The sequence below is a fragment of the Polypterus senegalus genome, chromosome 13 (assembly GCF_016835505.1).
Source record: "Polypterus senegalus isolate Bchr_013 chromosome 13, ASM1683550v1, whole genome shotgun sequence".
Classification (NCBI taxonomy): Eukaryota; Metazoa; Chordata; class Cladistia; order Polypteriformes; family Polypteridae; genus Polypterus; species Polypterus senegalus.
In genome coordinates, this window is record NC_053166.1 from 157,318,159 (window position 1) to 157,332,572 (window position 14,414).

General features: G+C 37.6%; 1 protein-coding gene across 4 annotated transcripts in view; it reads left to right on the top strand.

Annotated features, from left to right (window-relative positions):
- luc7l (LUC7-like (S. cerevisiae)) overlaps positions 1-14,414 on the top strand; it is a 34,222-nt gene that overhangs the window by 11,358 nt on the left and 8,450 nt on the right. For 2 of the 4 annotated variants that reach the window (XM_039776280.1, XM_039776284.1), the window contains 7 exons: positions 6,110-6,208; positions 6,300-6,410; positions 7,445-7,588; positions 9,032-9,208; positions 9,857-9,945; positions 10,944-10,973; positions 11,314-11,484. In XM_039776280.1, the coding sequence (XP_039632214.1) occupies positions 6,110-6,208; positions 6,300-6,410; positions 7,445-7,588; positions 9,032-9,208; positions 9,857-9,945; positions 10,944-10,973; positions 11,314-11,484 (821 nt within the window). Of the gene's footprint in view, positions 1-6,109; positions 6,209-6,299; positions 6,411-7,444; positions 7,589-9,031; positions 9,209-9,856; positions 9,946-10,943; positions 10,974-11,313; positions 11,489-14,414 lie in introns of those variants that run through there. The other 2 variants (XM_039776283.1, XM_039776282.1) reach the window with 2 other exon arrangements.

Sequence of the window (14,414 nt, forward strand, 5' to 3'; positions counted from 1 at the left end):
TTTTTGCTGGGATGAGGAGCAGAAACAGACTTCACATTGATTAGAACTAGACAATCAAATATTTTCATATGACTAATGGGCCTGCAATCATTGAGGCACCTTATTTTGAAAAGTAAAACAATAACAGAAGCTTTAAAGCATTCTGGGACAACTTACTTTGCAAGAGACTGGTTAAAGATTTTGATGAAGAGACGAGCAAGCTGGCTAACAGAGTTTTCGATTTTTGTAGGTGCAATGAAGTCGAAAACTGCGATGAAATCCGCACCCACAGACGTTTTGCTTTTTTGTCTTGCAAACAGTTCAGTTCAATGCAAATCATTAAGCTCAAATGTGCAGTTAAACCTGTTAATGGTCCCCTGGCAAGAAACATGCACATCTTCAGATTTTGTTTTTAATATATAACCAAAATTTGTTCATATGGTGCCAAATCTGGTTACTGAAGTAGTTTCGGCAGATGACATGTCTGACTCCATGCTCTGGATCTTATCCTAAGCAGTGCATGCATCGATTCCCACTTCGTTTCTTCTCTAGTCCTGTTCCTGAATCTCCAAAGGCATACTGTTGGGTTGATTGGCTAATCCTGTCAGGAGGGTGAGAGTGTGTGTGTGTGTGTGTGAGTGTATATACATACATACAGTGACAGGTTAGCACTCACATAATTAATAGCCTCTTTTGCGGCCAGGCTGTAGTTTCCCACAAGTATGAGTGGGGGACGAGGGTGGGAAGTAATTATTGTTGTAAAATTCCTCGCTCGCGCTGTAAAAATTTGTAGCTGAAACTGCTGCAGATTTTCACATATACGTGTAGAGGCATAATTTATCTCTGAAGGTTTTAAGGCAATTGAATTTTTCAAGCTTGTTGCAGAAGGAGAAAATTTATTTTCCAAACTTGTTTTCTGTTACTTTTGATAGAGTTAACTCCACTGCCATGTCATAGCAGTTGTGAATAAACCTGGGCTTGAATTATTTTTAAACCAAGCAATGGATTCTTAAAGTACGTAGTTTGTTTTTAAGTATGTTGCCTTTTATACTTTTCTCAGAAACATTCAGTGTGTTTTGCATGGCTCCGGCTAAGTTACTGCTACTTGTCACTTCATTGTGAAATATTGGATGGGTAACGGCCTATCCATGTTTATTCACTGTCTAGTGTGATTCTGACCCAGATTCTTGACAGTTAGGAGATTTCGTACTTCACCATAGCCTGGATTAGTTCATTTTCTCCCCTCATGAGTTTAGTATGTAGATCATTGCTGTTTTGTTCGTGTGTTTGAGTTTTAAAATTTGTAAATATCCACTGAATAGAAACACATTGTGTTTAATTTTCAATATTAGAATCTCATGCTTTCAAAAAGACCTACTTCAGTGTATAATGGAAAGCTAAATATACACCAAACCAAAAATACAAAACATTAAGAAATATCGGGTATTTCGCACCAGTACCAGATTTCATCAGAAACAATTGATTTACTTTTTAATCCAGATAAAAAAATGCTACCATTTGTCTCAAAAATTAATGAGAATTTGAGCTGAGAAAAGTTCATTTTCTGCCTTGTCTTGATTCACTGTATTGAATAAAGTAACTTGCTGCATTTGTGTTGATCAAAAAAGTGTCCTAAATTAATAATCACATTTATCTGTATTTAGCCTTTTTTTTTTTTTTTTTTTGTCATTTTTCATGTTTTTATTTTTTGCTGGGTAGTGCTTCATGTATAGCTTATCAAATAAAGCAGCAACAAGAATTGCAGATTGGAAAGCCATTGTCATTACTTTTTGGGGCTCCCTTTACAATTACATTTTAGAAAGCAATGGAAATTCGTATTTATAGATGTCTAAATACATGTTTTTTATTTGTCTCTGTAATGCTGTCATTTATACAACAGAGTAGGGAGCCTTGGTTTCTTACCTGTTTGTTCTGCTGAGCCCACCAACCAAGGCAGTTGGTTACATTTTAATCTTTTCCCTAAACCAAAACTGAACTTTGATCACTTTGTATCAGATTTTGTATTTAGTTTTCTTAAAGATTCTTGGTACTGTAACATCATGATCACCTCTAACATTGCGTTTTATTTCAGTCTGCACACAAAAATGTCAACGTAATATTTCCTGAAGTTGATTTCACATTAATTGACTTCCTGTCTGTGGGAATGTCAAACTTGACGTCTGTAGGTGCTGATCTCGTTGCCTTAGTGTGTTAGATTACAAGACAAGAAATTGCAGAGTATGTTTAAAATTAGACCATTGCATAATGAATTTCCAGCATATTTTCACATTTCCAAAGTATTGCAAGCCTGCCTCTTTCTCTGGCAGCCAGGGTGTCGCTTAATGGAGCGGGTGCCTGTGTATGGAGATCTGCATGTGTGAAGGCATTACAGCTACAGGAAGTTCCTCCACAGTCTTGGCCCTTGGATTCGTCAAAAATTTCGATTTTCAGTTTTCAACAGATCTCGATATTTTAGGGTCCCCTGATAATGAAAACATTGATATCTTGATGAGTGGGTTTGTTCATGAGGATGGTCTAGACCAGGGGTGGGCAAAGTCATTCCTGGAGGGCCGCAGTGGCTGCAGGTTTTTGTTCCAACCCATTTGCTTAATAAGAAGCACTTACTGCTCTAGAAACACTTCTGCTTCATTTTAGTTATCTCCCTCATTATGATTCTGAACCCTTATTGCTTATTTAAATCTTAAACAGCTGCATTCTCAGTTTAATTGCTCCGTATTAACAAGAAGATGCAAATGACAAAAGAAACTAGCAGTTATCCATTTTGCTTGTTACCCTTTAAACCTGTGTGTATTTATCATGCACTATTTGGTTTAATTAAATACTTGGAAGGTAAGAGAAGAGAAAAAAGTGAAGGATTGAGAATTATCTATCCATTTTACATTTCAAAGTATTTGGATGATATCCTTAGAATGGAAAAAAAAAATCTAGGATATGAGAATGACTTGACATAGCAGAGTTAAAGCACTAACAAGCCATGAAATGTAATTATTGGCAAGGATTGTTTTCTAAGTAAGCAACTGGGTTGGAACAAAAACCCGCAGCCACTGCGGCCCTCCAGGAATGACTTTGCCCACCCCTGGTCTAGACCTAAAAGGGCTAAATGGGGAAAATACTAAACTTGAAATTCAAGCCTGTTATCAGATGACGATGTGCTGATTAGCTTTTGAGCCAAGAGAAAGAGGCACGTTAGAGGAACCCTCAAATACTGTAATTCTTTATGAATTCTTCTTGTCACTTGCTATCGTAATGACCTATTTTATGATCAGAAAGATCAGCATCAGAGCGTTAAATAATTACCGAAATGTTATAGAATAGTTCTTGTAACTTGGTTCCTAGGGACACAAAGCCTATTGACCATCATGTTGGAATTCTCCCCCCACCTTCCCGTTTCCAATTCTGTTGCGGTGCATAAAGCATGCAACATCGGACAGACAATCCTTTCTTCTATCAGGTTCAAACCACCCATTTTTTAATTTTTTTTTTTTTTAATTCCTAGCCGCAATAGACGTATTGTACTTCTGGGTCAGCAGCCATTGACTGTCAGCACTCACGTACAAGCCCCATGACTTAACACAAAATCAACTGATTTTGTTGACAGGTTGCATGCTGGTTGGACTGAGTCGTTGGGTATGTGAGGCTAGATGACAGGCAATCATGGGAGCATGCTGGGGCTGCTTCTGTCTCGCAAAGATTATGTAAATGAAGTCAGCAGCGGAAAATTGCTGGGAAAATTATGAAATGTGACTCTGCCTCAAAATGACTCCATGGTGATATTAATCAGTATCGAAGTTGGAGCCATGACATTCTGTCATCATTGGCACCTTTTCTGTAATTTCTGTCATGAGATGGCAAGGGCTTTCTTTAGGAAGGTTTAGAAACTTCGTTTTATGGTATTGTGACAAATAAAATTGCAATGTACACCCTGCTAATATTGATATTTTAAGAAATACACTGCTTTTGTTATTTTTTTAAATTAAGTGTTTGCTAATTAGATAATTTAGGCTGCATTAAACTACTTAACAAATTCTTTGTCGTCTTTCGGTTTCTCCCGTTAGGGGTTGCCACAGTGGCTCATCTTCTTCCATATCTTTCTGTCCTCTGCATCTTGTTCTGTTACACTCATCACCTGCATGTCCTCTCTCGCCACATCCATAAACCTTCTCTTAGGCCTTCCTCTTCTCCTCTTCCCTGTCAGCTCTATCCTTAGCATACTTCTTCTCCCAATATCCTCTACACATGTCCAAACCAACACAATCTTGCCTCTCTGACTTTGTCTTCCAACTTGAGCTGACCCTCTAATGTCCTCATTTCTAATCCTGTCCATCCTCGTCACACCCAATGCAAATCATAGCATCTTTAACTCTGCCACCTCCAGCTCTGTCTTCTGCTTTCTGGTCAGTGCCAAACTACTTAACAAATAACACATTAAATTATGAAATTTAAAGAACCTTCCCTTTACTTCAAACCATTATTTATTGTTATATGTTGAACTTGATCATGATTTGCACTCGTGTCTTTATGCAAAACGTATCTGACTTTTATTTTTGGTTCTTGTTGCTATACATGGAGTGCAGTAATGCACATTAGTCTTTTCTGTCCAAGTACTTATGTGCAGGCTTCTTATTTATTGGTCAAATCAGTATTACCAACTGGGTGGTCTTGACATCTGGAAAACCAGGAACCTGTGATGGAGCTCTTTACTTTTATTTCTATTAATAGCATTTATAAAATGCAATTAGTAAACTTGTGAAATTTGCAGGCGATGTAATTGGAGTGAAAGCAAATGCTGTAAAGGCAGCAAAGGTTAATTTTAGAAAGATGTGAAGAAACTTCAAAACGGGGCGCCTGTTTGAAAAATGCAGCAAGTGCAAAATGATGTCACACAGGTAAGAGGGATGTAAATGGACAACAGATTGATAACAAAATAAACAAGCCAGGGAAAGGAATTAGGGATTTATTTAACTTTTTTGTAGACTGTAGAAGCTTAGACTATAAAATCAATCGGGAAGATTCTGTATAAAGCCTCTACTTAGGATAGTGTTTGTATTTGCAGCGGCTCAGGGAGGTACACCCCTTGATTATGGGCATGTTGCAGAGTTGTGAACTAAAGAAAACTATCATCTTTGCCTTAAGGACTGCAAAGATAAGACCAGTATTACAGTAAAATTAAATAATTGTGACGTCGGTGCATGCCAGTCATTCTTGTCTCTATAAGACTTGGAGATGGTGCTGCAACCACAGGAACAGTCATAAAGTAGAGGGATTTTCTGACCATTGTCCATTCTTGTATGCAGTGCTGAGGTGTGACACCGTTTGCACTGTGTCAGCGTGGTGTTCTTTTTGTTTATTGTATTTCTCCGATTGTTAAAATAATAAGCAACAAATCACTTGATTGAAAACAATAATTGGAGTAACTTCAAAAGATGCATAAATATAGAGACATCTTGACTGTTTGCTGTCCAGACAAATCTAGTCAATTTATTTCATAAGGCATTCATTCAAGATTTTTAAAGAGCTCAAAAATCCTACTTTAAAACATTTGCTACCAACTCCGTCGTGAAGTAGAGGAGGAGGTTTTGAGCATGCACTAATATGGCCCATTGCCCCACCCACCATCTGATGAACCACCTCAGGATCCCAAATTAGGCGCCGCATGCAATGGGCCACACCTCAGCACCACACTAGCTCAAATGGAATGGGACAGTGTGAAGTTTTTGGATGGAGTGCCATTCCTGCCATCAGCCCCCGAGTTTTCCATGCAAGTTGGAGGACCGGCTTGCAGGGCCAAGTGCAGGATAACGTCATACCCAGGGCAGAGCGATTGCATGTTAAAGGCCTTGCTCAAGTGGAATCGCTTCTGGCATTTGCGGGGTGCGAACCAGCAACCTTGCAGATCCATAGTCTCAGAGCTACTACTCCACCAAAATAAAGCGTAAAAAATGTTTACATCTCTCTGCTCTAATCGTATATCCAACCTCCTATCCATCCATTTTCTATGCACATTTATACAGTTAAACGATATCTGAAAAAAGTACAAGTGACCTGCACATATGTTGCATTTTGTATTCTAGTACTAATTGGAGAATAACATTTGTGTGTTCTTTTCTAGAGAATGGATCTTGGCGAATGCTCGAAGATTCATGATCTGGCTCTGAGAGCAGATTATGAAATTGCGTCAAAAGAACGGGACCTGTTTTTTGAACTAGATGTAAGTCAGTTGTTTTATTGTTTGCTATTTATTGAATGTTGAAATGTTCGTGCTGAAATTGTTTAATTTTTAATTTTTTTTTATTTTTCAGGCTGTTGATCATTTAGAGTCCTTCATTGCCGATTGTGATAGAAGAACGGAATTGGCTAAAAAACGCCTTGCTGAAACACAGGAAGAAATAAGTGCAGAAGTTGCCGCAAAGGTAAGTGTTTAAGAATTTGAAATGCTCTGTTTCCTTTAAAATCAAGCAAAACTGATGAAAGTTTAACTCTAACCTGTTAATTGAAATGGCAGTAAAGCCGAAGAGATTTTTTGTTTCAACACTGTAATACACTTGTAGCATTCACAAAGCATTTCTGTGTTGCTCATAATGTGTTGTCCTGTCTGTGCAACCGTACATCTGTGGCCAACTTGGCATCTTTATTGTTAACATATTGAGTCCTATGGGGGAAAAGTACTTCTGGAAAATAGGATTAGTGTGGCATCTCTTTAAATGCACAAGTTTGCACAGCAGCCTTTGCCTCCTGTACCCATGTTGGAAATCCAACAAGCGCAGACCTTGCTCATGTTTAATTGTTCATGAAGACGCAGCTGACCCATAACATTACTCTTGGTGTTTGCTATCTCATGCACAGTATGGTATGATTCACTCCATAGTTTTCTTCTGTTATCGCTGTTGAAGGATGGCTCGACCTTTGGTTATCTTTGAGACGCATCCTGCCATTGTACAATTCTGCAGGCCATCTCTTGACTGGCACATAAAGGGGACTGGTCATGGTACAAGTTTGATAGGAGGATGAACCTTTGACGCCATATTGTTCCCTCGTGTCAAAAAATTCAATGAGGGCTCAATACTTGTTTTCTATTGGATTTGGCATCCATGCTGACTTGGTTCTGAAATAAGAATCCTACAATATCAAGTTTATATAATGTGTGGCTTGCATTCACATGTTTTAGTATACTAAAGCTAATCATTGTCCATTTACACAACTGGGCAATAACCCTTTCAGGTTCAGACTTTTCAAAACATTTTGGTCACCATTAAATGCTTGTGCACATGTGTTGAATATATAGCTATATTTCCTGACCAGATTGATTACATCTTTTTTGCTTTTTTTTTTTTCAGAATTTCCCCATGGGATTAATAGAAGTTTATCTAATCGAATCTGAAAAGAGATTTGCTTAGTTTCAGATGGAATGGGCTTGCACAGTAAATAAAATTACTTCTTTTTTCAGGCTGAAAAGGTTCACGAGCTGAATGAAGAAATTGGAAAGCTCCTTGCAAAAGCTGAGCAGCTTGGTGCAGAAGGAAATGTGAGTGAGGCACAGAAGGTTCTTCAAGAAGTAGAGAAAGTGCGAAGCAGGAAGAGAGAAGCAGAGGTATTGTATGATCTGATTAGTGTGTTTTATTTTATTTATTACAAAATACAGCCTGTCTTTAACGGAAGTCATTCCAGGATCAAGTTGTATTAAATGTGTTTGGCTTTAAAGCTAGCAGAGATCTGCCAACACCTACATTTAGAAAAGGGTTTTCATGAGATTTTGTACACTGCCTCTTGTGTTCAGAGGTTATCAATACCTGTGTCCTCGGTGTTGCTATTTTGCTTCTGCTTAAGCTGGAAGCATGGCTGTTTTTTGTTATAATGTGAAAATTAAAGCACAGCTTTAAACTGGGAACATTGATGTGTCTGGAAAACCACTACTTTTATTCATTTTTTATACATGAATGCAATCAGTGAAATTAGCTGATCAGTCATCAGTAGAAATTGTGTTTGTGAATCCTGATTAATTTTCTCAGGCCAAGATTTGTGATATTTCTAATATTTTCAGTTTATCCACCATTAAACTTGAGAGTAAAGAGTCCGTCATGAATATTGGTAGCCGATTCTAGTATGTGTGGGTCAAATATGAGAATATTGAAGGCAAAAATTGCTTTTTTATCCGTTTATGTGCACAAACAATTCAAATTGGAGACGAAATGATGCTGTACAATTGTCCCTTCTGGTTCTTGAAAAGATTTACTTTGTCACTTACGATTGTAAACAGTTAAAAGAATACTTCATTCAAAAATTGCACTTGTATCTTGTTCAAGGGTCTGTATATAGTGATGGTTGATATAGTTAAGTTTATTTTTGACTTTGGAGTCATTTCAGTTTAAAATGAAATGAGAGATTCATAAGCTAAAAATGATCTGCCACCATTGCTTCAAAAATACTCCTTCATTGGTCAATGATGAGCAGTATATGGAGTCTCTTAACACAAACCACATTGATGCCTTACTCGGTTGATGCCCTCCATTTCTTTGTTGGTCTGACGGTCCACGTGCATGTGCCATTGGTTTTCAGAAGTCACATAGTACTTTGATGCAATTCATTTTTATAAGCAGTACAACTTTAAGCCTTTTGTTATTTATTATAAGGTACTGTTTGCAGTGAAATATTTGTTTAAATAAATAAAATCACTGTTTCTGTGATCTGCACTGTTTAAATAAAAATGAACACACTGTATAAAAATACATTTCAGCCATTTGTGTAAATGAAAAATATTAAACACAACAGTTTTTATTGTTGTTCCAATAGGATTCCATCCTGGCACCCCATAAAAAGGTTTGCCTGTATAACTGTAGTCTTTCTGCCATGTCTTCAGTGTATTCTACTTCTCCACTGCATAATGTGTCCCTTTATGTGGGGTTGTTGGCTCCGTCACCGAAAAGCACAGTTTAAAATGAGGGATAGTACTGGAGATTGAGTAAGCTTCTTTACAAAAATGTCAATTGTACTGACATGCGTGGTCTTTAAAGTATTTATTTTCCTTTAATTTTAGGAAGAGTATAGGAACTCCATGCCTGCATCTAGCTTTCAACAACAGAAGTTACGTGTTTGCGAGGTCTGTTCTGCATACCTAGGCCTCCATGATAATGACCGCCGCCTGGCTGATCACTTTGGAGGAAAGCTGCACTTGGGATTCATTCAAATTCGGGAGAAACTGGAGCAACTGAAAGTAGGTTCTCATTTTTTGTACCTGGTTTGGAGTCATTTGGAGATCTAAAACAATTGTTGATGTACCATTGTTGGGGTGGGCTCTGGTTTATGACCCTGTCATATGAAGAGTCGGGTACATTGTTCCTTTTGTGTAATCTCTTTACATTGATTGTTATTTATTAGAAAAATATACGTGATTTATGCTTTCTTTTTAAAGGTTATGTGCCTCTGAGATGTCTTAATTTTAGCTACACACACTAGCAATTTGGCTGTTTTTCTGTAGTTTATCATGCGAGATCATATTTTGTCACAGAATAACTTATCTACCACAGGGTGTAACAGAAATTAGTTTCATGTAGCTAGTAACATTATTCCTTGGCCTAGTCATCTATAGGGTGGTCCAGATCTAATTATTCAATTTTCATTACGCTATAACTTAAGTTTATTACATAGAAAATCACCTGAAAAATCCCGGACCATCGAGAAGAGTGCGAACTGACGGCATGAAAAATTGCCTTCGTGCCAAACTGGAATCGTCCCCGCCTAAGTCAAAGTCATCCAGACGATCTGGATGTGCGTAATTAGATCTGGACCTCTCTGTACTCAACTTTGGGCTTTCAGCTATGTTATATAAATCTTATTTGTAATACCTTTTTTTTTTTTTTAGAAAACTGTTTCAGATAAACAGGAAAAAAGAAACCAAGAACGTCTGAAGCGAAGAGAAGAGAGAGAAAGAGAAGAGCGAATGAAGAGAAGGTAGGTGCACCTCAGCAGTGTTCTTAACAGCAAACAGACGCACATGCTTGCTAATAGCTAGTAGCCTGTAACTTGCATCGTTTTAAAGAAGATATGAGCAGGAGTCTAATTTATTTTGGTTCTGTATTGAAAGAGAGCAGAATTTTTAGTAGCAAATCCATTGATTTATGTGCTGGAGAGTAGCTGCTGTTAAGGGTGGTGCAACTGGCAAACATGATTTTTTTTTTTTCTTTTCTTTTTTTTCCTTTAATGAGAATGTGCCTTAGAATTACATGATGTCCGTCTGCTTCAGTCTGGTAGTGATAAGATTGCGAGGACAGGGAATGTTAAAGGTGCAAATACTTCTCAAAGCTCTATTGTTGAGTTTTGAATTTCTTTTACCTTGTAGCAAGTGATTAGAACCCGTCAAAATTTGAATCATATTTTATTAGCAAACAAAGAAATACAGATTAAAATGTGTTGTAACTTTCAGATGAAACCCGTCAATTTGAGTTAATAGTAGAGTATGTTTGTGAAAATGGTCTACAACCTCTGTTTAGATATTAATGTAATTCTTAGTGTCTTGTTTGTATCTGTATGGTGGTTATCAGAATTCGTAATTCAAATCACGTTGACAATGCAGATATTTACTGAAAATGCATATACGGAGGTTGAATTTATCACGCTCAAAGATTCCATGGTTTGCTTGACAGTATGTCATTATTGAGAACATTAAGTTACAGCTGCTACACCTTTTGTTTGTTTGTTTTATATAACTATATACTGATGTGAAAGTCCACAAGTCTGTTTGGCTGTTTAGCTTAGACCTGTTGGCCATTGATACTCAGTCAGAGAGCGGAATATCTCGACTCAAAACAGGGCCAAGGTAGCCTCACCTGGTGTGGTCAAGGTACCTGTGCATGCTGTACTAGCAGGTGTTTACATGTGTAGGCATCATCCTTTTCTAAAGATGAATCTTTCTAGGGCCTTAACTGTTTATTTTGTTTTCTCAATTTTAGGACCAGGTCACGAAGCAGAGAACGTAGGAGGTAATCCTTTTACTGAAGTCACCTTTGATTATATTTTTATTAATTATTTATTTGAACGGGGTGTATATATATATATATATATAGGTTTTTTTTTTGGTTTTATGATAGTTTGTATTTACGTATTAGTCTTGTTTGTCTTTGTGCACCATCTAGTGAGGGATTCGTTGGAGAGAGATTACTAGATTTACATTCCAGCAGTTGACTTCTGACAAATAGGCTTTTTAAAGTACCTGTATATCTTGCGTAAGTTTTGCTGATACTTGTAAGTTTGGACATATGTAACATAGCCTACCTGCTTAAGTCAAGGTTTTTTTTTTTCTTTTCCACCTTACCCCGGCAGGTCACGTTCACGTGAGCGTAGAAGGCGCAGATCCCGCTCTTCATCACGTGAGAGGAGACGAAGCCGCTCACGCTCCAGAGACAGAAGACGTCGGCACCATAGCCGGTCACGAAGCAAGGGTCACAGGCGCTCCTCCCGGGACCGCAGTCGTGAGAAAAGTTCTAAGCACAAGTAAGTGTTCTACTTGACTTGTGAGTGTAGCTTCTTTACTGAATAAACAAAGAATTCAATTACGTTCTTCACTTTTCTCATTTTCTCTAATGAAATGTTTTATACATTCTTTCTAACTTTAATTTTAAATACTCCTAGTAGCACTGTGCACTCTTTGCTTTCATGTTTCAGAATAAAGGTTGTTGTACGGCAGGGGTGTCCAACTCCGGTCCTGTTTGGCCGCAGTGGCTGCAAGTTTTCATTCTAACAATTTTCTTAATTAGTGGGCCGTTTTAATTAACGCGACTCAGACCCCTCAGTTGTTTGTTTTTCCTTAATGAGCAGCCAAACTATAATGAGACACAAAACAAGCCGCCACATGACCAGCTAACCTGAAAATAAAGAAATTGGTCATGTTGGTCTGCTCAGGTCACCAAAACATTTAGGCTATGGTCAACAGTCTGCTGTGGCAGAATGAGAGCGGCAACAAGTCATGATATCCAATAGCAGCTTTAATTAATTGGAGTGAAATTGGCTGGAGTTTGACATTCCAATTTAACTGGTCATCTGTTGGTTCATTTCACATCTCATTTTGGCTGCCATGAAGAAACAAATCGATTCAGAGGACTGAATCCTTAAAAACAGGGCTATTAAAATGAAGGAAAATGGAATTAATTAAGAGTGAAAGGTGCTCGATGATTAGGAAAAGGGTTAGAATGAAAACCTCTGGCCCTCCAGGACCGGAGTTGGACACCCCTGTTGTACTGTGTTAGCCATTATGAATGTACTGAGAAGTCAAGCAAAATGACACGTTTTATTGGCTAATTAAAAAGATTACAATATGCAAGCTTTTGAGGCCTTAAAAGCTTACATATTGTAATCTGTTTTAGAAAAAATAATTTTAAATACAAAAACACATCATGATAAAAGTGGTAACTGCATTTAAGAAAATGCAAGATTTAAGAAAATTATCCATCCTTTTTCTCTATTCTTTTATTGCTGGATTACCTTTGCTTAAGGTCACATGCCAGAGCAGGATACATACATTTTCTGACGTCAGTAAAATTTGTATGTGTAAATCCAGGACGGTCTGTAGTTAACACAAGGCCGAGAAGTTAACGGAGCAACCTAACAATGAACACAATAAACCAAGGACAAGTTTTATCAGTCCTCAGGATTTGTGCGAAGTGGCGAGTCATTAAGAGGCTCCAATACCAAACTGAAAAAACTGCTCCTGTAATAGGGAGAGCTCATTTCATGGCTTGGTTTAAGAAATAAGAATTGGTGAGAATTTTTAGTGCTGTATGAAGATAAGACCAGTCAAAGGTTTTATGGAAACGTGTATAAAGACATGAGACAAAGTAGTGAGGTGTGGAGGGGGCAGGTTTTTTTCTCTAGACAAGCATTTGAACCGAATCCTAACAGCTTTTGGGATCCAGCAAGCCGAGGCGCAGTCATTGCACCTAGGGAAGGAACAATTCAACAAAAAAATAATAGTTAACTTTATCTTACTTTTCTCTGGCAAGCCTCACCATCAGTTGGAAAGCAGTCGCAAATTTGAGTAGAACTGTTACGCCTTTTATTTAAACAAACTGCATTCTCAATTTATCTATGGCACCTCTTTAATCCAGTGACAACAGTGCTTGCAGCAATTCTGTTGCTGTGAATATCCCATAAATGAAACACATTTGTACGTGTTGTACATGAATCAAAATAGCTACCACTTTTGATGTTCTTAACAAAGGGTTTATGCCAGTGCAGGTCATCATTTGCCATACTCTTAACCTCTGAAGCAGCTTATATATTTACATTTGAATTCATCCCTGGGCATTACAATTTATTTTAGAGTGTACGTCACTAGGAGAAAGAAAGAAGGTTGTTACAAGAGAGTGTTGCTATCTGGGAGATGACTTAATATTTTAACTATGATTTGATTATTGCTCTGTCTGTTTTTCCAGAAGGCATGATTGGTTTTGCATCACTTTATAATGCTGATTAAATACATGATATGGTGTGGCACCCATGGACACAATTTGCTTGAGTGGGTATCCAGAGCTACAGTATATGGGCACTTGTAACATAATTTCACAAATAATCATGACACATAGTAGATAGTTAAACGTACGCTCATTGCTTCTTGTGGATAACTTAAAAGTGGGGGAAATGAGTTGAGTGGAAAATACGTCTTTCTAATCGGTTGCTTGCAGCATTAAAACTCCTCTTCCTTTACTTTTTTAAGTTTGCTTTTAGCAGCACCTCATCTGGTGACCTTTTGATCTGACAACTTATCTGAGGAAGCTGGATGATAACCGTTAATCGGATGTGGAAGTATGGTTCTATATTCTGGCAGTTTTCTTATTGCTGTAACGTAGCCAATGTTGGATACATCTGTATGATTATTTTTGGTTGGTAATTGGCTGCGCAACCATCTGTGAATTGCATTACCCATAAAGCCTGTGTCCTTTTTGAGGGCTTATGAAAAGAGTTATGACAGCATGCGTTCATAAAGCTACTTCTGCACATGTTGGTTGATGCTGCAATTGCAAATTTTTATGCTATAGGCATATGTTTAGAAGCGGCCCAGATATTCATATTCAACAACAACATTATTTCTATAGCAAATGTTCATGCAAACAATGTAGCTCAAATTGCTTCACACGATGTCAAAGAGAAAGTTACAAGAAATGGAAAAACAAGGTTAGGCATGAAAATTAGTAAAATAAGTAAAAAAAGAAAATCCTATTAAACGAATATATAACTAGAAGAAGAGTAAAGTTCTTATATACAATATCATAATGCAAGTCTCCAAAGAAGAGTCCAGTGATAAGGCCAGGAAGACGGAAAAATCTAAACTCCAGTTAATTTCCAGTCACATTCAGTATAGATTTCCAGTTAAATTCAGTTATCAGATATTTTGGGACAGGTTGGAGTTTTTAAAGCACCAGTTGATT